The sequence below is a fragment of the Podarcis bocagei genome, assembly GCF_964188305.1.
Source record: "Podarcis bocagei genome assembly, chromosome: 1".
NCBI classification, from domain to species: Eukaryota; Metazoa; Chordata; class Lepidosauria; order Squamata; family Lacertidae; genus Podarcis; species Podarcis bocagei.
This window is the reverse complement of record NC_138125.1, coordinates 101000821-101026939: the sequence shown is the minus strand read 5'-3', so window position 1 is coordinate 101026939 and position 26119 is coordinate 101000821. Positions and strand designations below refer to the sequence as shown.

At 41.8% G+C, this 26119-nt stretch overlaps 1 protein-coding gene across 7 annotated transcripts; it reads right to left on the bottom strand.

The window, feature by feature from the left end:
* Positions 1–8168: 8168 nt before the first annotated feature.
* On the bottom strand, positions 8169–24803 carry LOC308590202 (carnosine N-methyltransferase 2-like). Of its 7 annotated transcripts, none has more exons than XM_081199968.1 (11): positions 24582–24803; positions 24119–24425; positions 18381–18600; positions 16835–16972; positions 16644–16702; positions 13289–13427; positions 12024–12076; positions 11140–11247; positions 10920–11050; positions 10335–10428; positions 8169–9189 (listed from the first exon to the last, which is right to left on the bottom strand). In XM_081199968.1, exons 3-11 carry the CDS (start codon positions 18404–18406, stop codon positions 8834–8836), a joined length of 1104 nt encoding a protein of 367 aa, XP_081056094.1. In that variant the 5' UTR covers positions 18407–18600; positions 24119–24425; positions 24582–24803; the 3' UTR covers positions 8169–8833. The 7 variants fall into 7 exon arrangements, with proteins under 7 accessions (XP_081056094.1, XP_081056096.1, XP_081056098.1 ...); XM_081199970.1 differs by lacking the exon at positions 24582–24803 and adding an exon at positions 22372–22460 and having other exon boundaries at positions 24119–24467; XM_081199972.1 differs by lacking the exon at positions 24119–24425.
* Between the last annotated feature and the right edge of the window lie 1316 nt (positions 24804–26119).

Here is a 26119-nt window from a genome sequence, read left to right as displayed (position 1 = left end):
TCCTCTGCAAATGCGTTCTAAGCAAATAATATGCACAATTTAGTCACAGTTGAGCACTCTGTGGTTTTATTGTTTCCAGGGATGCAGCACTTAATTCTGTTGGTGAGCACACACACACACCTTGCACAAGACTTGTATTTTATTGCAGGTATATTTGGCAACATGTTGTTGACACAATATCAGGGCATTAGTGGTGGATTTATTCTGCATTAGTTTGTTCTGATGTCATTGCCCCAGTGCTACCACATTATTGCTGTACGAAGGGAAGCAACAAAGGCGGAAGAAAAATAAACCAAAATATCTGTGGTATAAAAAGTTCCAGGATTTCAACAGGAAGTTACAGGATATGCACTGATGGGAAATGAAGCAGAGTGACTGCCCCAAAACACTTGCAGGTGCAAATGTTTTTGAAAATGGGATTGCAGTGAATGATAGTTTGTGCTCACAATGCTATCAGGGGTATCACAAGTGTGCAATAAAAAGGATGTCTGGAGAGGTGTCCTTTTTATGGAATAAATACATATCTGATAACAATATGCAGTTCTGGTTAAAAAAAAACCAACAACCCCAAAACATGTTGCTTGCCCCCTGTCAGGAGTTCAGCCTACACTTGAGTAGGACCCTGGCAGAGACACATGTCTGACTGGCATGTTCTCTCCCTCCTGGTCTTTCATTCGGGAGCTTCAAAAGCTTTCTTCAACCCAAACATCAGTGACCAATAACAGCCGACACCAGCACACTTAGGGATCCGCAGAGTCTTCGCAGCTCATGCGTGACAGACCTCAGCAACTCAGCATTTTGGTTAATCTACTTTATTTACATATAAACACACTTGGAGCACTGCAACATGACTCCCTCTCTCTCTAGCATCAGACAGCAAAAAGAAAAAGAGCAAAGGACAATAGTCCCACTTCACAGAACACAGTAACACAAACATCCTATCCCCGTCACTTCCCACTGTGGAGTCAAAATATATACCATCATGTGAAAGACAACAATCCTATGACTGCAATCATGGAGCAGGAATTCTAACACACACACACACACACACACACACACACACACACACACCCACCCTTTGAATGTTTCATAAGACAAAACATAAATCCTTTTTAGGTGTTTAGGTTGTTTAACACACAAAAGGTGTGTTGTTTAACACACAAAAGGTGCCACCATCTTCATCTCCATCACCATTTCTCTTGCGGGGAAGTGGAAGGCCTGCTCTATTCTTGCAGGTTCCTCCAACGTTGATTTTTCCAGGATTCTAAAAGGAATAGAGAGCATCTGCCTCTTGTACTTTTCTAAAGAAACATTTTAGCTAAAGGCTCAACAAAAAATCTACATAAGAGTAAACTCCAAAATTAATAAATGCATATTAACTCCTCATTTTTCACACTGAGTAGGTTCCCCCCCAAAAGCCCCACTCTCCTGTTTCCAATATATTTTTGGTTTTTTTGGGGGGGGGGAGAAAAAACTCTAATTAAGATGTGAATAACTTGTCACCTTAATTTCATTGGGACTTAGCAATGTGATTAGGAGTTGGATGCTAACTAAACCTGGACAAACCTGTTGGGAGTTAAGGCAGGCTATGTTGGCACTTTAAATAGAAGTGAAACCAGCACCAGCATCTTTTACAAAGATGACAAAACATATGCTTCTTCCCTGAAGTTGCTCATGAGTCATACTGAAGTTTATATCAGGCTATCGAGAACCAAATAGAGGAGATGAAAATCCCATTACAACGTGTTCTGTCACTTCTCAAAGATTGTTTTAAAAAAAATGTTCCACAGGGATCCAACTATCTCTCATATATATATATATATATATATATATATATATATATATATCCATTAACTTCAGAAGCATGCCTGTAGCTTAGTCGTGCTTTTTAACCGAGACTGTCTTTGCTGCCTAAGACGAAAGGGGAATAGGAGCGGCAGGATCTGGACAAGAAAATTGTATCAGCTGCTGTCTTATATTTGCCAGTGACCTTGGCTAATGAATGGTGGCATGGATGACTTGGTATCTCCTCCTTCTGGAATTGCCATTATATAAGACAGTGCTGTTATCCCCAGATTCCTTTGCAGAGTTCCATAAATACTTTAGGTGCAGTGAGCTGAGCTAGCCCTTGAATCAATTTTGTATCACTGAGTCTTTTAAGGTCCGGGTAGAAAAAGCCATTGAAGCAAATAAACAGATTGATTTGGTAGCCCTTAGAAAACAGGTGTTTAATGCGGGCAGACTGGCGGGGAGGGATAGGAGAAGGGTTGCTTTGTCTTTTGAAATGGAGTCTACAGATAAGTAGCTGTCTCAGCAAAAAACAAAAAAACAAAGCCCATTTCTCCTTTCTGCTAGCTGATCAGATTGACCCTACTGTTAGGCAGATGGAGGTGACTGCCTCAGATAGCAGATGCTAGGGGGCAGTCATGGCAGCTTCCCAACCATTCCTCCTGAGCCCAGTGTGAGAGGTCAGGACTGTGTTTGCCATAAGCATGTCCTGGACGCCTGTCCCTCCGGTAACTGCTGTCCTCAGGTTTGGTGCAGGACACAATCTCATTACTAGTACTGAAGTAAGATTCAACTGCCAATCCCTTTATTATTTACATTTTTATAAGTTTTCAGTTATACAGTGATATCATTTTCCATTCTTATACAGGGATTATTTTGGACTTCCCACCCAACATTCCATGACAGTTCTTTGTGCATCTTAATTAGCTGCATATACAGTAATAAAGGTAAAGGGAACCCTGACCATTAGGTCCAGTCACGGACGATTTTGGGGTTGTGGCGCTCATCTCGCTTTACTGGCTGAGGGAGCCAGCGTAAAGCTTCCAGGTCATGTGGCCAGCATGAATCAGCCGCTTCTGGCAAACTAGAGCAGTGCATGGAAACACTGTTTACCTTCCTGCCGGAGCGGTACCTATTTATCTACTTGCACTTCGTGCTTTCGAACTGCTAGGTTGGCAGGAGCAGGGACCGAGCAACGGGAGCTCACCCCGTCACGGGGATTTGAACCGCCGACTTTCTGATCAGCAAGCCCTAGGCTCTGTGGTTTAACCCACAGCACCACCCGCATCCCTATATGCAGTAATACCTCCACCTTATTTTCACCCTTCTAATATTCTTTATATTGTCAACTGCTTGTCAGAAGATTTCCCCTATTTGGAATTTGTATTTAAGATTGAATTTTTGTAAATATTCCCCTAAATACTCCCACTCACTCCAGTCTTGAGGACATTGTGTTACGGAGACTCCTAGTAAAGCAGTATATCGGAAGTTCAAGTTGTTTCACAAACTTCCAAATGGTTATAAGCAAAATAAATAAATAAAACGGAAAACCTAAGGTGTGATTTTGCAGCATGCCAAGTGGAAGCTATAAAGAAGATGAAACATAAATAGCACTGTAACTCACTTCCAGTCCAAGAAAGATTGAAGTATATGATGCCTTTCCCCCCTTACTTGTTTACTCTTCTTAAAAATCATAAACATTCAATTTGTGCACAGCATCTACTTTGGGACGGTGCCTTGGCTACGGCTTCTTTTAACTACAGCTACAAATCTGTCTATAACAATGGTTATAGGTATCTTTTTTTAAAGTGTACCTTGCAACACTGCAGATAAAAGTAGCATTTAGGATGCAATCCCTTTCAACCCCGGTGGGACTTTGCTTCTAAGTAACATGCAAAGGATTGTGGCTGCCGGTGAGTTACAGCGGGCACTGCCAGCTGACCAGGGAAGGGAAGAATGCATGGATCATGCCATGTATCTACACTTTGCAAGCTGCCTTGAACATTTCTTGATGGAAATGCAGAGGGAGGCTTTTAATAGTTTATTAAATAACATTAGCCGAATATGAAATAATATTAATGCAATTGCCTTTCAGTTATAACAGCAAAGGCAACAGGATATTTCCCTGATCCTTGGAGAGGTTGTGGGATCCCCTCCCCCCAAAGGCCACACTGGAAAGAATTCAACTACTTTCCCCTTCCCCACCCAGATAAACCAGTGAGGCCAAGGCTCCTACCCACCTGTGGCTACCCTATCTTTCCCCTCTTTCTCCCACCCACAGGTACTTTCTCTTCCTTACAGAACAGTAAGCATCAGGTTGGAGAGACATCTCTGACCCTACCATATGGCTTTCAATCTCTGGATCAGTTTGTCATATGATCCCATTCTAATACTTGCCTTTGTATCCCTCTCCCTTTAAATTGATGGTGGGTTGTGTGGGTGGGAATACCTTGTTAAAATCATGAGGATCTGCACCTAGGATCAATGTTTTTTAGTACCGTGATGGCACTGGCAACTGCTAGGTCTGCGATTTCCCCTCCACACAGTTCGTGGATTCAAGATTTCTACAAGGCAGGTTCTCCAAAGCTCATATCACATTTGGGGGCCCATGTGTGTTATGTGGTTTTGGAGGAGGGGAAATTCTGTGCAAAAACCATTATGATCCCTTGCACAAAGGAAGGAAGACCTCTTTTAAGTTGCATGCATAACATACATACATTGAGAAGACATTTAAGGCATGCTCTCCCCCCCCCCAAAAAAACCCTGGGAACTACAGTTTGTTAAGGGAATTAAAGCTTTGTGAAGGTAAACTACAGTTCTCCGGATTCTTGGGAGGGGGGGGGCTGAATGTGTTTTAAATGTACGTATGTACACAGCCTAAGATTAGGACTGCCCCACCACACAGCTGCTACTAAACAGAGGACAACCTGCTGTAAAGTAGAGCATGACCATCATAGGTCTGGGGGAAGGAAGTACCCATGACAGTGTCCTGTTCCCAATTGATTAACAATTGGGTTTTGTTTTGTTTTGTTTTTAGTATTTATATCCCGCCTTCCTCCCAAGGAGCTCTAAGTGGCATTCATAGTTCTCTTTCACCCTATTTTATTCTCACAGCAACCCTGTGAGGTAGGTTAGGCTGAGAGACAGTGACTGGCCCAGGTCCTTTTTCAACCCTCTAAACACTACACCATACTGGACTTAGTATACAATAACTGATCAGTAGCATGCAGCTCATTTATTTCTCTATGGGTTCTTTAAATAGATGACACCCTTGCCTCCCAATGATTCCCTGGTATCGAAAGATTCCAATTTGAATTTTAGCTCCCAGTTCCTGGCAGACAAACAAAGGGAACAACCGCATAGTGGTCTGACAGCCTGCGGTAAGAATGATCAAGGCAACAACCGGACTTTGAAATAGGTCAGATTCCCCCCGCCCTGCCGTCACCGCTCTTCTGAGCAGCAGATGCCACAGTGCCCTGATCCAGCAAAACGAAGCCCAGAGCAAACCCTTGCAGCAAGCTTCATGTTTCTGTTAAAACTTAACACAGCTTTGAAATGGAGATGATCAAAAGTGTTGAGTTACATAGCCCTCTAGTGGCCACACTAATTCCAGTGTGCTTGAGCAGTGTGTGTGTTGATTTGATGGTGGAGGGGCGGGGGAAGCAAGCTATATGAAGGCTAGACACTGAAGCAAAGTTTATGTTACTGGCAAAGACACAGTAAGAGGAGGAGAAGTTTGGATTTGATATCCTGCTTTATCACTACTCTAAGGAGTCTCAAAGCAGCTAACATTCTCCTTTCCCCTTCTCCCCCACAACAAACACTCTGTGAGGTGAGTGAGGCTGAGAGACTTCACAGAAGTATGACTGGCCCAAGGTCACCCAGCAGCTGCATGTGGAGGAGCGGAGACACGAACCCGGTTCACCAGATTACGAGTCCACTGCTCTTAACGGTAACAAAATAAAGGGCACGATTCAAGGTTTCTCATAATTAAACAATATGCAGGAATCACATTTTATGTAAATGATGTGTACATGACTTGGAGTATGGAAGACAAATTGAGAAGATATGGGGGAAATTCTAGGAGAGGGAAACAACAGTGACCTTACTGTGGGTGTCTTTTATAGACATCCACACTAGACTGAAGACTTGGATGATGTCTCCCTAGAACAGATTACCAAACATTCAAAAAGGAGAACTGTAGTTGTAGTCATGGGAGACTTCAACTTCCTCAATATCTGCTGGAACTCAAACTCTGCCAAGAATTTAAGGTCCAACAAAATTATCCATTACCTCACTGATAATTTGATTTCCCAGAAGGCAGAAGCAGCAACTAGGGAGTCATCTAGTCCTCATTCGGGAGGACTTGTAGACTCTCCTTCACTGGAGTTTTTTAAGCAGAGGTTGGGTGGCCCTCTGTCGTGTATGATTTAGTTGAGATTCCTGCATTTCAGGGGTTGGACTAGATGACCCTTAGGGGTGCCTTCCAACTCTACCATTCTGTAATTCTGACAAATTTCCTTTTTTGTTAAATGATTGTTAAAACATGTGAAGCAAAACAAAAACAAAAAAAAACACTGTACAGTATTCACATTTTGGGTTTCAGCTTAGAGTTTCCTAACCTATTTTAATTGCTTTGCCTCCTTGGAGAATTGCCTGTTAATTAACGGTAGATATTTAATTTTCTCCCCACAACCATAATTTAACTGCTTCTTTTCTTGAATCCTCTGTGACCTCTTCCTTACCAATAGAAGTCCTAAAATAACTCGTGATTGGTAACAGGCAAACTGATCCTACACCCAGTTATATATGGGACAGAGATGCACCATTACTGTGCTAGTGGAGCAGGTTATATACCATATCCGTCTGGGAGGCAACGGGAACAGTACAGAACCAACAAACACAGGGATATAGCAGTTCAGGGTTGGAGGGGGTTGATAACCCATTACTATTTCTTCAGCAGTGTTTTAGAGCCATCCAGTCAGCACAAAAGGGAAGCATTTTAGCCACTGTAAGCTCCAAAGGCAAGCGTTTAGGAACACTGAAAACATAAGGCAAGTCCATTTCAAGAGAATGGGGTGCAAGTTCTGGTACATCCATCAAACTCCCTGCCTGCTCCTCCTCCTCTCTCTCTCTCTCTCTCTGTATGTATATATATATATATATATATATATATATATATATATATATATATATGCTTTCGTAGATTTTCACGGGTACAGGAATGCAGGTTTTGGTGTCTTCGGGTGTCTTCCCGTGTAAGAGTTGGGGTGTCTAGGCGACGTTTCGACGAGGTCTCACTCGTCATCTTCAGGCTGGTGCTTTCGGCTTCTTGTTACTAGAACAGAGCAGGGTCTCAGTGTTTGAGTTCCTATAAATACTGTTGAGGGGGTGTGGTGTATAGCCTCCAACGTTCTGGGCAGAGAGGAAGTTCCCAGGTTAATGTGCCTTTTCTTCTTTTGTTCATTAATTACTTGAGGGATATCTTGAGTGATTACTTGAGTGATATTCTGAGTACCACTTAGGAGGGTCATTAGGTGTGGATTAGTTGCTAAAGCTTTCGTGTCTTGACCTCTTGAGCTTGTGAAAAGTTTTTCTGAGAAGATGGCTGTACTGCACTTAGTTGTGCTCTGGCTTGGCTTCGTGTATAGGGGCGAGCTGTGGTTTTGTGTCCTGTGCCAGCCAGATCTGTGTAGGGATTGCAGGGGGGTGCAGCATCCGGAGGTGCCACTATGGTTTGGCTACTGGATGGTGTCTGTAATTTATCTGTGGAGAGGGTCTGGGTTTGGTTCTGGTGTGGTTGATTGGAGATGGCGTTCTGTGTGCCTCTGGTTCTAGTAACAAGAAGCCGAAAGCACCAGCCTGAAGATGACGAGTGAGACCTCGTCGAAACGTCGCCTAGACACCCCAACTCTTACACGGGAAGACACCCGAAGACACCAAAACCTGCATATATATATATATATATATATATATATATATATATATATATATATATTTTACTGTGGTACCTTGGGTTACAGACACTTCAGGTTACAGACACTTCAGGTTACAGACTCCGTTAACCCAGAAATAGTACCTCAGGTTAAGAACTTTGCTTCAAGATGAGAACAGAAATTGCACTGTGGTGGTGCGGCAGCAGCAGGAGACCCCATTAGCTAAAGTGGTGCCTCAGGTTAAGAACAGTTTCAGGTTAATGCAATAAAGCATCCGGAATGAATTAAGTTCTTAACCCGAGGTACCACTGTGTGTGTGATGTATGTTTTCTCAACTCCAGCTAGATGTTTTTAATTTGGAGAAACTATACCATGTGTCTGATGACAGAAGAAAACATTAACTCTCTGTGTGAAACAATTTATTTTAAAAAGGAAGGACACAGTATCAAAGTACAAAAATTGCAGTGGCAGGCCTGCCATATTACTTTGGGGCTGATGTACATAAACATACTCATGCTGATGGTGTGCCCGTGTTGAATAATTCCCAAATCTTAAAGGTACTAAAGTCCTCAGGGCCTCTAACTGTTGGTTGTAAGGAGCTCCTATTATCCAAAATTCATATTACGATGCAAAGTAATGAGAGAGAAATGGACCACAGGACAGAATATTTGCTGGGCTAAATACCTAGGGATCATGTAATATGTACACAATTAGGCTACTGAGCTTTCTTAAATATATACAATACATTAAATATTAGTCCCTAGTACCTGTTTTCTGCTATGTGAACATAATTTAAAGTTTGCTGTCTCTCCTTGATATACTCAAATTATCACGCACTATGTTGCAACACTTTCCTGCGCCTCAGAGGCAGTGTGTATCCATGAAAACTAATGTCAATCTCCTGCTATGATAAACAAGATACATACCGTTTTAATCACAAAAGATCCACTAATATGTTTGCTTCCAGTTCTTAATGTTTAAGCTTCCCCTGTTTGTGCCCCTCTCTTCTCCAGTATTGAGCAAATTCTCTTCACAACAGAGAACTGATTCTGCTTGCTCAGTACCTAACCAAACACAAACTAAAATGGTGTCTGCTATTTTGACTGGTATTAGGAATTTACAACAATCATACTCAAATCATTTCCAAACATAACCCTTCCATCCTTCTTGGTGCTGCATTCTGGCTGGCCCAAAGCCTGTAGAAGACTCTGCTTCAGATCCTGTGGTGCTGAATTCATAAAGTCTTTAGTTCCTGTCAGAAAGTCCATTGTTTGACCTCCAGTAGTATCTCCTTCAATAAAGCATTCAGTTATATCCCAATAAGATGGGAAATTGTATACTTGATATGTAACTCCCATTCCTTCCAAGACAACTTTGATGTCATCAGCTGTGATGTAGTGGCCGCTGTCAGTTGGGGGAAGACAGTGTCTGTAATTTTTCCATATGGAGGCCCACCCACTCTTACCTATGGGAAGGGAATTGTGAGTTTCACTGAGCCATTGTGGAGAATTAAGGCGACATAAACCAAAGCTAATATTGTAGGCACACTTACTACATAGAAATCACACCCACACACCCTGTATATGAGTATATTGTAGTTGATAAATAGTAATTTTCCTTGATAAGTTGTAGAATCTCTTGATCAAGAGCCTCCAACACCACATCTACTGTCTAAAAAATAAATAAATGGGCAAGCCCCCATTTCACACATTAGACCTGAGGTCTGATCTTACGTGGGTGGGCAAAGCCTGAAAGAGAGAGGAGGCAAAGCTGAAATGAGAAATAAAACTAAGAGATAGAGCAGTGGAAGATGGGTTAGGAAGCCCTCTGCAGGCAAACAATTCAGGTATCTCACAACAGCAATCTGCTCCTTCCCTGGCAGCCTTCTGGACAGGAAGGGAAAGGGAGACAGATACAGATACAGATAAAGGTAAAGGTAAAGGTAAAGGGACCCCTGACCATTTGGTCCAGTCGTGACCGACTCTGGGGTTGCGGTGCTCATCTCGCTTTATTGGCTAAGGGAGCCGGCGTACAGCTTCCGGGTCATGTGGCCAGCATGACTAAGCTGCTTCTGGTGAACCAGAGCAGTGCACGGAAACGCCGTTTACCTTCTTGCCGGAGTGGTACCTATTTATCAACTTGCACTTTGACATGCTGTCAAACTGCTAGGTTGGCAGGAGAAGGGACCGAGCAACGGGAGCTCACCCCGTCACAGGGATTCGAACTGCCGACCTTCTGATCGGCAAGTCCTAGGCTCTGTGGTTTAACCCACAGTGTCACCCACGTCCCTTATATACAGAACATAGGATGGCAAATAAGGAGAAGTCTGACTGTATAGGGCACTTGCCTAGGTTTCTATGAACGTGCTTAGAAACCCCCTTCTGCCCATCTTGCTCAATGTGGAAAGGTCAAGGGTGAACCTGGAGTGCACAGGGATGGGTGCATTGAAGGCAGGCAGGCAGGCAGGCAGGCTGGCACACACCCACACAGCACTGTTCACATTGGCAGTCCCTGGCTGGTGCCTGAACTGGGCCCCCATTAATTCCAGGAGAATCTTACTCAAGTTGGGGAATCAGTACTTTAAAAACAAAAACAACAAAAACCACTCACCTGATAATATTATAATCAGAAGCTTAGCATAACAATCTAGGCAGCTGTGAAAAAATCGGATAGTGCTTGCAACATCCTCCACACGGTACAGCATCTAAAAGGTATAAAAGAAACATTTTGTTGTTAATATATCATTATAAACTTCATAGAGGGCTTCTGCATATGAAAACTAATAAATTCCCCATTGCTTTTATTCTCCATTTAAAAAAACCACATTAATTCTAATTTTACAGATTGGGACAATACGAGGTTGTATCTGTATGGGCAGTCCCATGGGAAGAAGAGTGTTCCCTTCCTTCCTTAACCCTCGCTTTTTTGTCAGATTTTACGTGCACAAAATATGGTTTTAGTCTGCATCCCAGACATGTATTGCTGCTCACACAAAACTAAGCAAATCCTATGTAAAGGCTAAAGTATAATTTGGCAGGAATTATCATCATCACATCCATTTCCTTTCCATTCCGATGAACTGGTGAAATATGGCCTGTCATATACCAGGACACCTAAGTGTTGTTGATTATATTGAAGAAAGAATGTGAGCTAACACAAAAACAGAGAATGTCATATGATCGGTCCTTAATTTACCTGGATCAGGTGTATGAAGTCGTATTTCTTTTGAATGTTCTGCTCTTTTGCCTGCTTCTCATATTCCATGGATGTCAACTGGTGCCAGCTGAATGAGACATTCTTTAGGTCAGTTGAATTTCTTACAGCCTCTGTTTATGAAATAATCGATAAAGTGAACTTCATGTGGATCAAAACATAAGCACAGTTATCCTGATAGAGAAAGACTGCAATGCTGTACCTTTATACGCCAAAATGTGTTGAGGGTTGGGCTCTATGACTTCATTTTTGATAAAGATTCCTGGATGCACAGCCTGAATTATCCTAATCATTTTCAAGTCTTGCTCACCTATAAGATAAGTTCAAAGCAAATTCATTCATTAAAATCAGTCAGTCCTTAAGGTTGAAATCATGTGCATATTTATCTAGAATTTATTTCCATTGAACTCAGTGTGGCTGATCTCAAAGTAAACATGCTGAGGATCATGCTGTATTCCAGGTATACCTCAGAGAAGCTTCAGATGCTTTAAACAAGTGCTACTAGCCATTTCCCCAGCACTGGCATAGGAAGTTACCTGATTGTGACTCGGACTGTTTGTCCATTTAGCCCAGTATTGTTGACATTGATGGACAATGGCCCTTCAACGATCTTTCCTAGCCCTACCCAGAGATGCCAGGGATCAATCGTGGGCCCTTCTGCTTGGAAAACAGGGGCTTTAACTGTTGAGCTATACCCATTCCTTCTATAGTCTATGCAAAAATAAATAAATAAATAAAACCCTACAAAAAAATCCTCTCAGACATTATACAGAAACAGTACCAGACACTGAAGCCTTATAACACCTGGAACTGTACTCCAAGTGGAATAATGGACACTGAAAGGAAATAATCCAACTTCATTGCACTTATATAAATCTAGATTCAGGAAAATGTGCACAGGGAATAAGCCACATATTATTTATAATTTTGACCAATGGATGCCTTAGCCTGAAAGCAAAATAGGCTGTGTGTCTATATTAAAAGAAAGGAAAAATCAACAACAAAGCATTGGCAGCTGCCACCATGAGTGTCCCACTCAAAGCAGATACATAACTGAATTATTTTTTTTAGATTTTTGTTCCTTACCTGTGCCACTTCCCACACCTAGCACATTGATGGTAGATTTTCCATTTCCAAGGCTAAAAGGATAAGCATTTATTATACAGCATTAAAATACAGGAGTTTTGATATTTATTTAGGGTTGCTATATTTCAAAAGTAAAAACTGGGACACCCCAAAAGTTTACAAAAACGCAAAAAACAACAACCTATGATTTTTCTATTGACTTGCCTAAGATCCAGGGCAAAGCGCCACCTTTCAGAAATTCCCCCCCACATGTCAATTCCACCTTTGAAATCCCAGTTTCAACTGGGAAAATCCGGATGTATGGCAGCCCTACATTTATTTTGCTAAACCGTATGCTACTGTCACTAATGCATTGCCAAAACTTTCTCACAGCAAGATGCAGTTTGAGCAATAAATATCACAATATATGCTTCCCCCCGCTTCCATAGATATCTCTAGAAGATTTGTGTTCCAGTCATTTTTGTCCAATAAATTTATGTGTACACATCAATAACCATAATGAACTCAGGCTAGCATTTCTGTGTCATATACTGTATTTTTTGCTCTATAAGACACACTTTTCCCCTCCTAAAACGTAAGGGGAAATGTTTGTGCATCTTATGCAGCAAATGCAGGCTGCGCAGCTATCCCAGAAGCCAGAACAGCAAGAGGGATTGCTGCGCAGCGATCCCTCTTGCTGTTCTGGCTTCTGGGATTCAGAATATTTTTTTCTTGTTTTCCTCCTCCAAAAACTAGGTGCGTCTTATGGTCTGGTGCGTCTTATAGAGTGAAAAATACGGTAGCAGTACAGTTCTTGAGCACTAGAGTCACTAGATCAAACTGCCCTGAATTAAGCAACATCAGTGATGCTCTGTGAAGCTGTAACCGTTTAAATTAAGATTGATTGCCTTAAATTAAGAGTGTTCCATCTAAATAATGTAACTTGGGTGAAGCCAAATGGGCAAATAATGCACAAAACAGAGGAGTTTCCATCTAGAGTTCCCATATGGAGTTTCACCAAGAGTTGGATCACAGTCCTTTGCACTTAAGTAAGAGTAAACCCTACTGAACTCAGGATTGGTTGCAAGGCATCCCATGAGATTTGTTTGCACGTTGCACGTGCATTATCATAGAATGGACATAAATGAAATTGACATAAATGAAAAATAAATAAATATTCCTTGAGACCTTTAGAGAAGGATGAGCATTAGAGTGCAGGAAGCTACGGACATTTGACCATTTCCCAAAATTCATATTTTTAAGCATTCTGATTTTTTTCTTCTTACCTGGCTATTATACCTGGCAGCTCCTCCTTATTGAACTGGCTCATGCATTGGTGCTCAGTTGAATGGTCTAAGAATGACTTAAAGGCTTTTGCATATTCATCCACTGTAAGGCTTCTCATGGGCTGGGTCACACAAAGCTCTTTGGAATGTAAAGCCAAATTGGTGTTTGTTAAGAGCTGGAAATAAATGCCACTATACCTCATAGAAAACTTCAGAGGTGCATTGATAGCAATAGTAAATAGCATCATTGCACCAAAGGTTAGTTTATGACAGATTCCACTGAAAGCAATGAAATAAGACTAGGCTGCACGCACACACACACACACACACACACACTACGGTATAGTGTATTGTGGCTATACATTTAACATACATGACTCATCCTCAAAGAATGTGAGAGGTATGACACAAGTAGGAGGAGAGAATTAAGGCCACTAAAGAAGAAGAAGAAGAAGAAGAAGAAGAAGAAGAAGAAGAAGAAGAAGAAGAAGAAGAAGAAGAGTAGTAGTAGTAGTAGTTTGGATTTGATATCCCGCTTTATCACTACCCTAAGGAGTCTCAAAGCAGCTAACATTCTCCTTTCCCTTCCTCCCCCACAACAAACACTCTGTGAGGTGAGTGGGGCTGAGAGACTTCAAAGAAGTGTGACTGGCCCAAGGTCACCCAGCAGCTGCATGTGGAGGAGCGGAGACGCGAACCCGGTTCCCCAGATTGCAAGACTACCGCTCTTAACCACTACACCACACCGGCGATATATAGATATATAAATAGATGATAGATAGATAGATAGATAGATGATAGAGAGATATAGATATGCCTTTTATGAAGGTTGCCAACCATAATCTTGATCCAGAGCACATTCAGAGCTCTTGGACAACTGTCCCATTCATTTCACTGGAGCCAGCAGAGTGGGGTACACAAAGGAACACTCATATAAGCATCTTGCTTCCATTGATATGAATGGAGAAACCCTTGCAGATACAGGAGTGTCAATAAAATGCTAGATAAGGACCTCCATCTTTGGCAGACTGCTAACACATGTGATTTTCCATGTCTTACCACCTGCCCCTGTTAGACCAAGACTTGGGTGTCTTTAAAGATGTACATCTGACAGCAAATGTATATTCAGCTGACATTTCATAGAGCATGTAGCTTTATTTAGCCAATGGTACCTAGCAACTGACAAATTCTGAATGCTTTACTTGGGAGTTATACTGGTTGGATGGGTAGAGGAGTGCTCCCAATTCCCCCTACCAAACACAATTCTAATTGGGGCCAATGGCCAACTTAATGGCATTCTTACACTAGCATAAATTTTAGCAGGAAATTTGCTGTCATAAAAAAAGGGCAGAGATGGGGCACAGTATGTAAGCAGCAGGGACTTGGCTAATACAGCCTTACCTAAAGTTATGCAGCAGAATAGCTGCTGTAACTAAATATGTAGCTGTTGATGAACTCGAGATTGCTGCCAAACATATAATCCACCCAGCCTCCCGGGCACGTAGATAGTCAGGATTCTGTCTCTGTAGCTAATCATGACACAGCATCAGGACTGTACAATTGTGACTCCTCTGAAGACATCCATGATTGGACAGGAATATAGGGGATTAGGTGGTCCTTGAGGTATCCTGGACCCAGATTGTTATGGGTCTTGTAAATTAATCCAAGAGCCTTGAACCTGGCTAGGTAGTGCATTGCCAGCCACTGCAACTCTTGAGCACCAAAGTTATGTACCGGCAATAATCTGTCTCCAACAATAGGCAAGTCATAGTGTTTTGCACCAGATGGAGCCCCAAGACCTGGCACAAGGGAAGCCCCACATAAAGGGTATTGCATTGATAGAGTCTTGAGGTTACCAACACATAGATCACCATGTCAAGACTATCCCTGTCCAAGAACAATCATAGTTGACATACAAGCCATAGCTGTTTAAAAAAGTACTCATGGGATGGTGAACTTTCCTCTACCTTTGTTTTTTCATGATGCTCCACATAGCGTGCGGGACAAGGGGGCAGCACAACATTGTACCAGAGCTGAGAGCTTGTGCGGTCTTGCTGCTGGAGTACCAGCTAATGGGAGGTCCCAAGAGCTAAAAGCCTTCTTGATTTTACCTTCCTCCATTACTCTTGGTTCAATGAAAGGATCAGTGTTACTGCCATGATGTATCACAGCTAAATTGACCAGGGGTTGGGGAGGAGGCAGGAATTGCTAGATGGGATGAAAAGGACTGGGCTAATGAAAAACATCCTGTATGAATGAGTCAGATACTTACTGTTTCTATCTGATCATGTGCCAATCATTCTGCGTATTATATGCCACTGTCTCAAGAATGTGCATGTATTTTAAGCTCTTCCAAATCTCATGTTGTCAAGGCAAGGAATGGGGAACCGGTGGCCTTCCAGACGTTGCTGGACTACAACTCCCATCATTCCCAACCATTGGCCTTACCGTTTGGAACTGAGGAGAGTTATAGCTGGAGACAACAGCATCTGGAGGGTCACAAGTACCCATTCCTCTTCAATACCATAGTTAGGGATCAAACATCTTGTGTCGGAAGCTTGTGCTGTTCCACTGAAGGCCCTTTTTGCTACTGGTCTAGTCTAGATGACTGTCATGTTATGGTGTAAATCCCATCATTAACCTCTTTTCTGTTTGATCTTCTGGTTAGATGCCTAGAAGTCCTGTCCTCTGAAGTCAGAGGACCAGAACCCAGATCTCTGCCTTTTCTATCTAAAATAATTGTTGCTGGCAGAATCCACAAAGATGTTCTGTGGATACACACCTATATTCAGGAGGATGCAAACACACACACACACACACACACACACACACACACACACACACACACACACCTTCCTTCTGAACTATCAGCTAATGACCTACTCTTGTAGTATCCACTCTTCTTTGTCTCTCTGGCTGCCCCAGTGCCCTCTTTCAAAATAACATGGTCTCCTCACACAGACACAACTATGTCCAGCTCCAGTCACATTGCCAGTAAATAATCCATGGTGTGACAGTGGGACATGCACCCTTCTCCAGGTAGCAGATGGACACGGAGCTGCTGTTGCTTATGGCTTCTCATGCAGGATTTCTAAACCCAGTTAACAATCATTTTATCATCTTCGTCTTACTACTGAATGTTGAGAACACCTCCCATTCTTGCCTTTTTCACTGCTTTTGATTCTGCAACTGAGGCAAGGTAAGATTCCAACTTATGCTGGTGTGAGCTCAGATGTAGAAGCAGTGAGTGGTCTTAACTGGACTCTAGGTTTTCCCTGCCTTGCCATGGCACCATTTTGCCAAGTAGCCACAATAATATATATCTGTCTTGCAACTTGCTAAGCTTCAAAATTACCTGAATTGTTTGCAGATGTCACCAATATCTCTTTCTCAAAATTGGCATCTTGTGTTTTCCTGCAGCAAAGAAAATATGGTATTTATTTAGCAATTTGAGCAATCCCTCACTTGTTCCTATGTCAGCTGGGCAGTAATTTCACAGTTACTCTCCCAACCCCAGGAAATGGGCTTTGGTGCTCCCTGGCGTACCTTTTTCCATACTCTTCATCATCATCTATGGCTCTAACCACAGGCAGCTTGGCACCATTCATGGAGCAAAATCCATTGGAAAACACGCCATTTTGGAAGCAGCCATCTGCACTTTTGCTTTGCTTTGTTTTGGAGACTCTGCATTGGTGATGATAAAAAATATTGCTTATGGCTAACTGCACCAGAATGACCCAGCCCCTTCCTGGCCTAAGTAGCACAGCCATACATGCCAACCCCCTGGAAGTAACTGATAGCCAGTCAGGTTCAAGGAGTCATCACTACAGCTCAGCATTGTGTGGGTGCATATTTGTGATGTGTGTCTGTTCCATTCTATGCCGCAATCTTGAAAAGCCACACCTCTCTGGCGATATATGTTTATATGTGTATGTGTTTGCAACACACAGGGTTAGTGAGACATAAAAAATGTACACAGGGAGAACTTGCAGAAGCATTTGGAATTTATTTCAGCAAAAAAAGATTTTAGGTTGAATACAAATGCAGAACTATCTTATGCCAGGTTCATTTTTTATTGCTTAAGAGCAAAGCTTGGAAATTATTGACTTAGCCTTAGTGGTCTGCATACAGAGCAGCATTATGCTGAGTTAGACCATCATATTAATTAGTTCCCTATTTCTGTGATGCAGTCTGTCAAAACACCCACTGAACTCTACTGTTTAATTGCTAAGCAGCACTAAACTTAGTTGTATCTGGGTGAAGTCAGGCCTTTCCTACACCTTATTTGTTTGTTTGTTTGTTTTGTCTACCACCCTTCATCCTTAGATCTCTGGGCGGTTCACAGCATCTGTGGCGTTCTTGCTGGAGACGGACAACAAAGTTCTTGTCTAGGTCCCTGATTGAGGTGACCTCTAAGGCTAGGCTTCTACCCCACATACTATATCTACACAAACTCACAGCGCCACCCCCACATCAGTTTGGACTTCATTTGCTTCTCTTGCAGAGGGACACAGAAGTCTTTAGGACACTGAATCCCTGCCCCATGATAACACAAAATCCTACACAGCCTTGGGCTAGTTTTTGCTTCTTATCATTATCATTTATTAAAATTGCATACCGCCTTTCATCTATACATCCCAGGGTGGGTCACAACACAAAAACACACGATTAAAAAAAAACCCATTTCATGAGCTGCTCTCCACATTTTAAAACCATAAGGACTAGTAACTAAATTAAATATTTTAAACATTGGGTTTTTATTTGTGGGTGGGGCATATTCAGTGTTGTGTCTCAAATAAATGATAGAGGGGGTTTTTTTGGGGGGGGGGACCTTAAAGGTCATCTAATCCAAACATGAGCATAAATATTTAAGTTCCTCTGCTCTGATTGAATGGTGCTGGAAAAATCATTGTCTCTAAATCTCAGTCTGCAATAATGGTCCTGATAACTTCTCAACATTACAGTAATCTGTAAGAATGGATGTAAATATATATTATACTGTAAAAATGGATGTATATATAATATAAAATCCTTCTGAATAGAGATGTATATCTTCTTATACAATCAGAGCGGCTCTTCATATCATTCTTACCTTTTCACCTTGGCTTTTGGCTCCATGTCTTCTATAGGCCTTCTCCAGTCTCTCTCTTCTTTAAGGACCCGTTCTTGCTCTCTTTTGGCTTATATACTCCAGATGGACTCCAGTGTGTTGAAGTACAGAAGGCAGGCACAGCTGGTCTTCAGGCTCTACTGGTACTTTCCTATACCCCCCTCATCCATTTCAAAGTGATATGCATTTTGGCTCAGCAGTGCTAAAGGTTAGAGACAGATTTGACTCTTAGTTGATATTTCCATCTGTTACTGTCACTGTATGTCAGTCTCCTGGCCCACTGAGGAGCTTTCTATGACCTGTAGTATCTCAGAATGTCCTTCCTCACACCTGTTATCACCCTCCCCCCAGTCGCTTGAATTAGTATGCTCTAAGAAGATACCTTATCCTGAAGACCATAGATAACATATGAAGTCATAATGTTACCCCTTTAGGGAGTGCACAAGAAACTTGGCATACAAAGTGTATGGGGAAAGGGTGATATTTAAATAGGTCAAGAAGCATGCCCCTTCTCAGTTCAGCAGCTAGCATTGTATAGCTATGAAACATACAAAGAACAATTTGCCATACTAAATTTTACAATTTAACATTTATTGGCCTCGTTCACACATGGCATTAACCCATAGTTTATTAAACTCTGATTTATTGAATCATGGCTTAGCATTAAGTCTAAAACCTGCTCAATCTATGGTTTGTTTATTCCAACAAACCATGATCTAAGTCATGGTTGATTGTTAGCTTATGAGCCTTGGTTTGTTTTAACGATGGTTTGGTGTTGCATGTGAACTCAGTGCCCTTCCTTAAAAACAGTTTGCTGGACCACAACATACTACCCCAAACATTCACCAAGTCACAAAGTATGAGACAAGAAGTAGCAAGTATTATTGACCAAGTACTTGGTTCCAAAGTTTAGCTTAAGCCAAGAGGCAGTTTCTTTCTGGACAAGTGGACTTTAGAATCTCACCTCTCCTACCCTGTATAAAGGTTCTGCTCATTTGTCCTTGCTCTCTACTGTATGAACACATGTAACAAAACACAGAAACATTTTCAAAGAAAAGCAGCTTTGAGGGCTGGGAATCCGGAACACAGAAACAATGATGGGATGGGTGCTTTTTCTGCCTGCAGCTTCTACACTCCAAATCCCTTTCCCGTGATGTGTTTCCCATTGGAGGATTAAAAACATGTGAGACAAACCTTATGCTAGCAATTTCTTCCCAAGCAGGTAAAACTGTTTTATTCACTGACGTCAGCGTTAGGCAGCAGTTGGATGGCTGCAGGTTCTGAGGGCTGTAGGAAATTTCTCTCTATCCACTTTCTTTACACGATGCATAAGTTTACAATCTCCACCTTGTAACCTTTCTTGGTAGGGAAGTTGTTCCAATCATCTGATCATGTTTATTATCCTTTCGTTTTCTAGTTCTTTTCGAGTTGTGTCAACTGGAACTGTACCCCGTATTCCAAGTGTGGCTTCACAGCAGACTTATAAAGATATTGCAATATAGGCCAATTTAGTTTTGAACATTTCCCTACAGATTCCTAACACTCTGTTTGCTTTTTCTCAGAGCTCCTAGATTCTGGGTCATGTTTTCACCATGCCTCCAAATCTCTTCCTTGGCCAGTCACTCGTGACACTCCTGGAAAAAGCTCAGGAGTGAAACTTTGGGAGTCTGAAGGTTGTTGTCTCAGTCATAAATGGCACCCTTGTATAAGAATTTCCTGTGAAGCAGCCACAAAAATCACTTCACAATGTAAGAAATAAATTTTTAAATGCACCCTTTCTGCCTGAATTGTCTTAAGTCAGTGAAAGTATTTATAGTCATGGTTGTTATCAGTCATTCTTGTTGACATTTCCCTCTTTATATTTATATTTCCTTAGCAGGAACGATAAAGGCTTTTCCCTCTTTATGTTGCTCAAGAACAAGGTCTATTGTTCCCTCTGCTGGCCAAATGTATACCAGCCAAATGTATACCAACCAACAATAAAACTTTATATAACTTTAGTTCAAGACTGATGACTGCTTGGTATTATCCAGCTACAAAACTAGGCACACTGTGAACACCATGAAAGCATCTTTCAACTAAACATGCATAGGACTGTGCTGCAAGACTGCATAGTTAGCAAAGTAAGTGAAAATTAGTGCTGCGCTGAATTTTCATGATCTTAGGGTTCCCCCCTTCTTTTTTAATAATCTTTATTAGTTTCAGTTAAAAAAAGAAGTCTATATATACAACAGTATTCAATACAAAAGCTGGAACAAAGAAGAAGAATAAAAATAAGGAAAAACAAGTACATAATTTTATACAAATCTTCTGTACGAATATAATAACAAATTGTCCTTTATGTTCATACAAATACAATTTCATAAAAAGAAGGGGAAAGGAAAAAAAAGATTTCTATAAATAAACTTTAAAAAGACTTCCAAATTTTCATTTACTGTGTCTATTCTTTCCTTTATAACGCGCAGCCTCATATTACATTCAATTATCTTCATATGTCCTAACCTAACATAATATTACTTACACTTTTTGTTTTACAAGAATCAGTCTAGTTCTGCCAAGAGAATTTCACTCTTATAATGATTTTTAAAGTATTCTTTAAATATTCTCCATTCCTTGTAGACTCTCTGTTTCGTGTCGTTTCTTACTCTTCCTGATAACTTTGCCAACTGAAGGTATTCTATCATTAGAGCTTGGTTTTCAGTGTGAAAGTTGCTGTTTCATGAAGTATGAAAATGTTTGTGAAAACTGCTGCTTTATACTCTCTTATAGATTTTTCATGCCTATTTGCGGCCATTGTTACCTTGATTTTGGACAGTTTTAAATGATTTGGAAAAGCTTCTTAACTGAGTCACTATAGCCAACCAATCAGTGAACATGCTAACATCACTGCTGCCATTTAAATGATCTGAAAGAGCTTCTTCCTTGCAAGATTCTAGCCAATCATGGGATCATAGATAACTTAGGGAACATAAGCATCACTGTTGCCATTGAACTAATCAGATTTGTCTACATGACAACATCATTAAGGGCAAACTATGCCTTCTCTATTATCTTCAGTAGGAATCAGAGAGAAGAAGAAGAAGTAGTACTGTTCAGGAAACTTTGTGGATGCTACCAGTGTTGCCACTCTGCTTCAGTTTCAGTACTCCATAGCAAGAGTTATGCTTCATTGCAGTTCTAATAAAGAGCAGTTATGCATTCCAAGTTGGGGCAGAACATGGATGGGGGATCCCGCTCAGATGGGCTTCAAAATACACATCTCATTGGGAAAAGGGAGCTGCAGGTGGGTAGCACCTGAATTCAGTTGTCCCCCAGATGCAAATGCAAACCTACTCTTGCTGTGCTACTTCCAAATGGGTGTGCATTTCCAAATGCAACTTTAAATGCACATATCCATTACTTTTCCTTCTTTATTGAGGAGTTAGAGAAGTACTCACTCACACCCTGCTGTGTCTATCCAGTGATATCTCATCTGCAACATTAAGAAAGGAGGGTAGCCTTACCTTTGGTGGAAGCAAGGATTTAAAACATGTAAATTCTAGGAGTGCTTCCAACAGTCTTATCATCAATCAATCTTTTTACAGTGGTACCTCTGGTTAAGAACTTAATTCGTTCTGGAGGTCTGTTCTTAACCTGAAACTGTTCTTAACCTGAGGTACCACTTTAGCTAATGGGGCCTCCTGCTGCCACCACACGATTTCTGTTCTCATCCTGAAGCAAAGTTCTTAACCCGAGGTACTATTTCTGGGTTAGTGGAGTCTGTAACCTGAAGCGTCTGTTACCTGAGGTACCCCTGTATTATGGTCAAAGGTCAGAATTCAGGGTATTATCAGCTGATCTTCTCCATGAATCTTGGAATGCCAAATTACCCGGTCTTGTTTCAGGTACTAAACCTGATGTGTTAGGAAGCCTTCACCACTCATTTGTTTTATTTCTGGATTTCCTATCCATATAGTTAGATCTTTTACTTAACCTCATGCCCTTGTGGGAAATCAGATAGAGATGTCTTTGGCTTGGCATTCCTGGGGCAGCAGAGGGCAGCAGGATCTCTCAGCAGGTTTTCTGAATGGGAAGGGAATAGGGGAGGAAACAGGCTGTCGTCCCATTATGAGGACAGTTGCTCAGGAACTGACCTGGGAAGAATGTTTCAGTTGGGAGAATTTGCCCGAGGGCAATTAAGGACCAGCAACTGGTAAAATATATCCTGCACTTTTGTGAGCACAAGTGTACCAGTGACCCTGTGGGCTAAGGACAACCATTGGAAATATAATGATAGGCTGGAGAATTTCAGACGGCAGATTAAATTTGCTCAACTTGGCTGGGCCACCTAAACAAAACCAGCAGCCATGGTACCCTCAGATTAGGTTTTAGACTGCAGTGCTATATTACACTTACTTACTTGGAAGTAAGCCAATAGAGCGCAGCAGGGATAGCCTTCTGAGTATACATGCATAAAGTCCAAACCAAGTGCAAGCCTTTTGAAACACACCACAGTTGAATATCATGCTTATGGTTTAAAATAAAACTCAGGAATTTGGCGGAAGCATTTCTAAGCAAAATAATTTAGATGTTAGGCAGAAGGCGTCCAGGATTTCAGACCGGTGTGTTTTTACATAAACATGGCATGAACTAGTAAATACGAGTCCTGCGTTTAACATTGCCAGTATGTCAGTGTCAACAATAATGAGCTGGATGCAGCAGTAGTCTGACTCTGTATGGTTCCTGGGTTCGATATAAGGTTAATGGAAAGGAGGCAGAAAGACTGGCTGAGCCCAATTCTCCCAGAGGTGGTAAATCTATGCCTGAGCTATATGACTTCAGACTGCAGGAAGAGGCTCACACGCCCAAGTATTACAAATACAAAAACCTCCATGTTGACAATGGGTGGAAGATCCTGACCTAGTCTTTCCCTTACATGCTCATTTTCATCGCATTAGCCTCCATTTCCATTCTGAAGCCGTACAGCCCAGAGATAGAGTTACCACCTCAAGAAGAATGAGGCTAACGGAAGTCTATAAAGCTGTACTGATTGATGCCCTGATACAAATATGGGAAATGTTTGACCCACAAGATGTTGCTGAACTACAACTCCCATCACCTCCAGCAAGTGTAGCCAATGAATTGTAGGCATAACAGGATTTGTAGTGCAGCACAGGTTCTCCACACCTGCCTTACTGAGACCCTACAAAACGTATTAGATTCTCCTAGCGCAAAATAATTTTAAGAAAAGAGTGGTGGACTGAACTATTCGGCCCGGCCTTTTCAGCATTTCATGAAGCTATGGCAAACCTGCTCCTTAAGATCAACTGGGGGAGGGGAGTTATTTGGGGTGGAGTTCTTATCTTTTAAATAGAAACAGCTAAGGTTTTCTTTAGCTTGTTTACCTTCACAAAAACTTTTCTGCCCCTTCTAGATGTTTCCTGAACAGAATGACCCATAGGAAAGAACAGAGTAACGCCAGGGAAAGACTCAGAACCCTGTTATACCCTGAATATCAAAGTAATGGGATACCCACAGAAGATTTTAGAATTTTGCCACACACACCCTCAGAAAAGTTGTCTAACGTATACTTTCTCTGGGGACAAATGACCCCTTAAATGAGGATGCGGCTATTGGTCCCCAACCCCTTCCCTAAATGGTCACAATGGGACTAAATGGTGGGAAAGCAAGCCTCAAAGGGGTAGGTTTGCAATATTTATTTATATTTCTAGGTGGCTTACCTCCTTTATTTTAAGGTCTCTCGTTCCGCTCTCCATTGGACTAAGTCTTTCAGTTCACTGAGTTTAGTCAGCTGAAAAGCAGGTTGCAAACAGCGAGGTGGTGGCAGTAGCAATTGTGCATGAAAAGGTGCCAATTCCTTTCCTCCAGTTTTAAGGAGGCAGAAGCAAGATCCCCAATGCAAGTTCCTGATATAACTATTCCTGTGCAAGTGGTATGCCCAAGCAAGTCTGTTTGGCCTCCCGTGGGACGTGAACTGTCTCGTTAATGAGCTCAGTTATTGGACCACTTGCTGCATTCTCTGCCTGCCTACAAAGGGAGCAATGATGCATGAGTCATATTCGTGACAGTTTTATCCTGTTTATAACAACAGCTGACTGTATATTGGGCTCTAGCACAAAGCTGCTTCTACAAAAGTTGCTGGATTTATGTCATCAATCCCATTGCGATGAATTTGCTACTTACTTTGCACACAAAGAAACTTGTATTCGGTGCCTTTGGGGAAATGCAAGTTCAAGCGCAGGGGCAGGATCTCAGGTACACGTGGACGAGATGGATGAAAACCAGCCAAGCTCTGGAGAAAGTCCGTTAATTGCTAGATAGGGTCTTACCAGTTGCGTCAGAAATGCAAGATGGCCTCACATCCTTGGTCAACTGTTTAAAATCTAATCTAGACACTCCATCCAAGCAGAAATCATTGTTTCTTAGGGTCAAAATGACCAAGTAACTCTGGGGTTGGGAGTGTCTTATCATGTGTCTTTGCCTAACTGCCAATAGAGAAAAGTGAAAGGAAATGGAGCCCATGTGGCAGGTGGTTTCCAAACTGTTCTAGGTTTGCACTAGCAGCATCATGTAACGGGTCTGCAACATTGACCAATACGAGGAGGAGGCACCAAACAGCCGGTGTTTAGTGCACAGGGTGCCATCATGATCCCTATGGTCACACATGTTCCCCCAGAGGCTTTCCTTGACACCACTTCTTTTCCTGGAAAGCTCAGCTGACCAGCTATTCAGCTTTGTTGAAGGTGAATTGGGGACAATCAGAAACATGACCCATCTTGGCCATTTGAATCAGCCTTCATTAACATAAAGAACTGAAACATATTTTATTGTATGGTTTTTTTCCTGGTTGGCTCTCCACAAGCCCTACTGATTATAAGACACTAATCGGTTCATATAAACAGAGAATGAGCCTTCTCTTCCCCAGTCCTGATGGGTTTAGATTTTAAGGGGTGGGGGCAGACACAAGTATCTCTTGCTTTCCTTCTTTCCAAGGTTTGAAAATATATATATATATATATATATATATATATATATATATATATATATACATACACACACACACACACACACACACACACACACACACACACACAGTGGTGCCTCACAAGACGAAAAACTCGCTAGACGAAAGGGTTTTTCGGTTTTGCGTTGCTTCGCTAGACAAATTTCCCTATGGGCTTGCTTCGCAAGATGAAAACGTCTTGCGCTTTTTTCTTAAAGCCTCTTGAAGAGGCGCAGTTGCGACGGACCGTGCTTCGCAAGACGAAAAATATCGCAAGATGAAAAGACTCGCAGAACGAATTATTTTCGTCTTGCGAGGCACCACTGTGTGTGTATATATATATATATATATGCTTTCGTAGATTTTCACGGGTACAGGAATGCAGGTTTTGGTGTCTTCGGGTGTCTTCCCGTGTAAGAGTTGGGGTGTCTAGGCGAAACGTCGCCTAGACACCCCAACTCTTACACGGGAAGACACCCGAAGACACCAAAACCTGCATATATATATATATATATATATATATATATATATATATATATGGTATATATAATACACGGTACAACTGGAGCTGCTCCAGAGCCTGGAAACCATGTGGATGAAACAATACTGGACATTTTGAAAGGGCTTAAAAACAAAGGGCACCAGGAATCTGTATGTTGTTGGGTTCTGCATGATACCTAAGACCTTAGCCAAGCTGGGGGGCGGGGGGGGGGCGGCA

What these genes read in the sequence shown, in the direction of transcription:
- LOC308590202 (XM_081199968.1), bottom strand. Translation starts at nt 18,406, where the DNA reads ATGGAGCCAAAAGCCAAGGTGAAAAG. An exon ending in CTGCCAGGTATAATAGCCAG is followed by an intron (nt 12,077 to 13,288) that starts GTAAGAAGAAAA and finishes TTATCCTTTTAG; the next exon opens with CCTTGGAAATGGAAAATCTA. An exon ending in TCTGATTATAATATTATCAG is followed by an intron (nt 9,190 to 10,334) that starts GTGAGTGGTTTT and finishes CCCTTCCCATAG; the next exon opens with GTAAGAGTGGGTGGGCCTCC.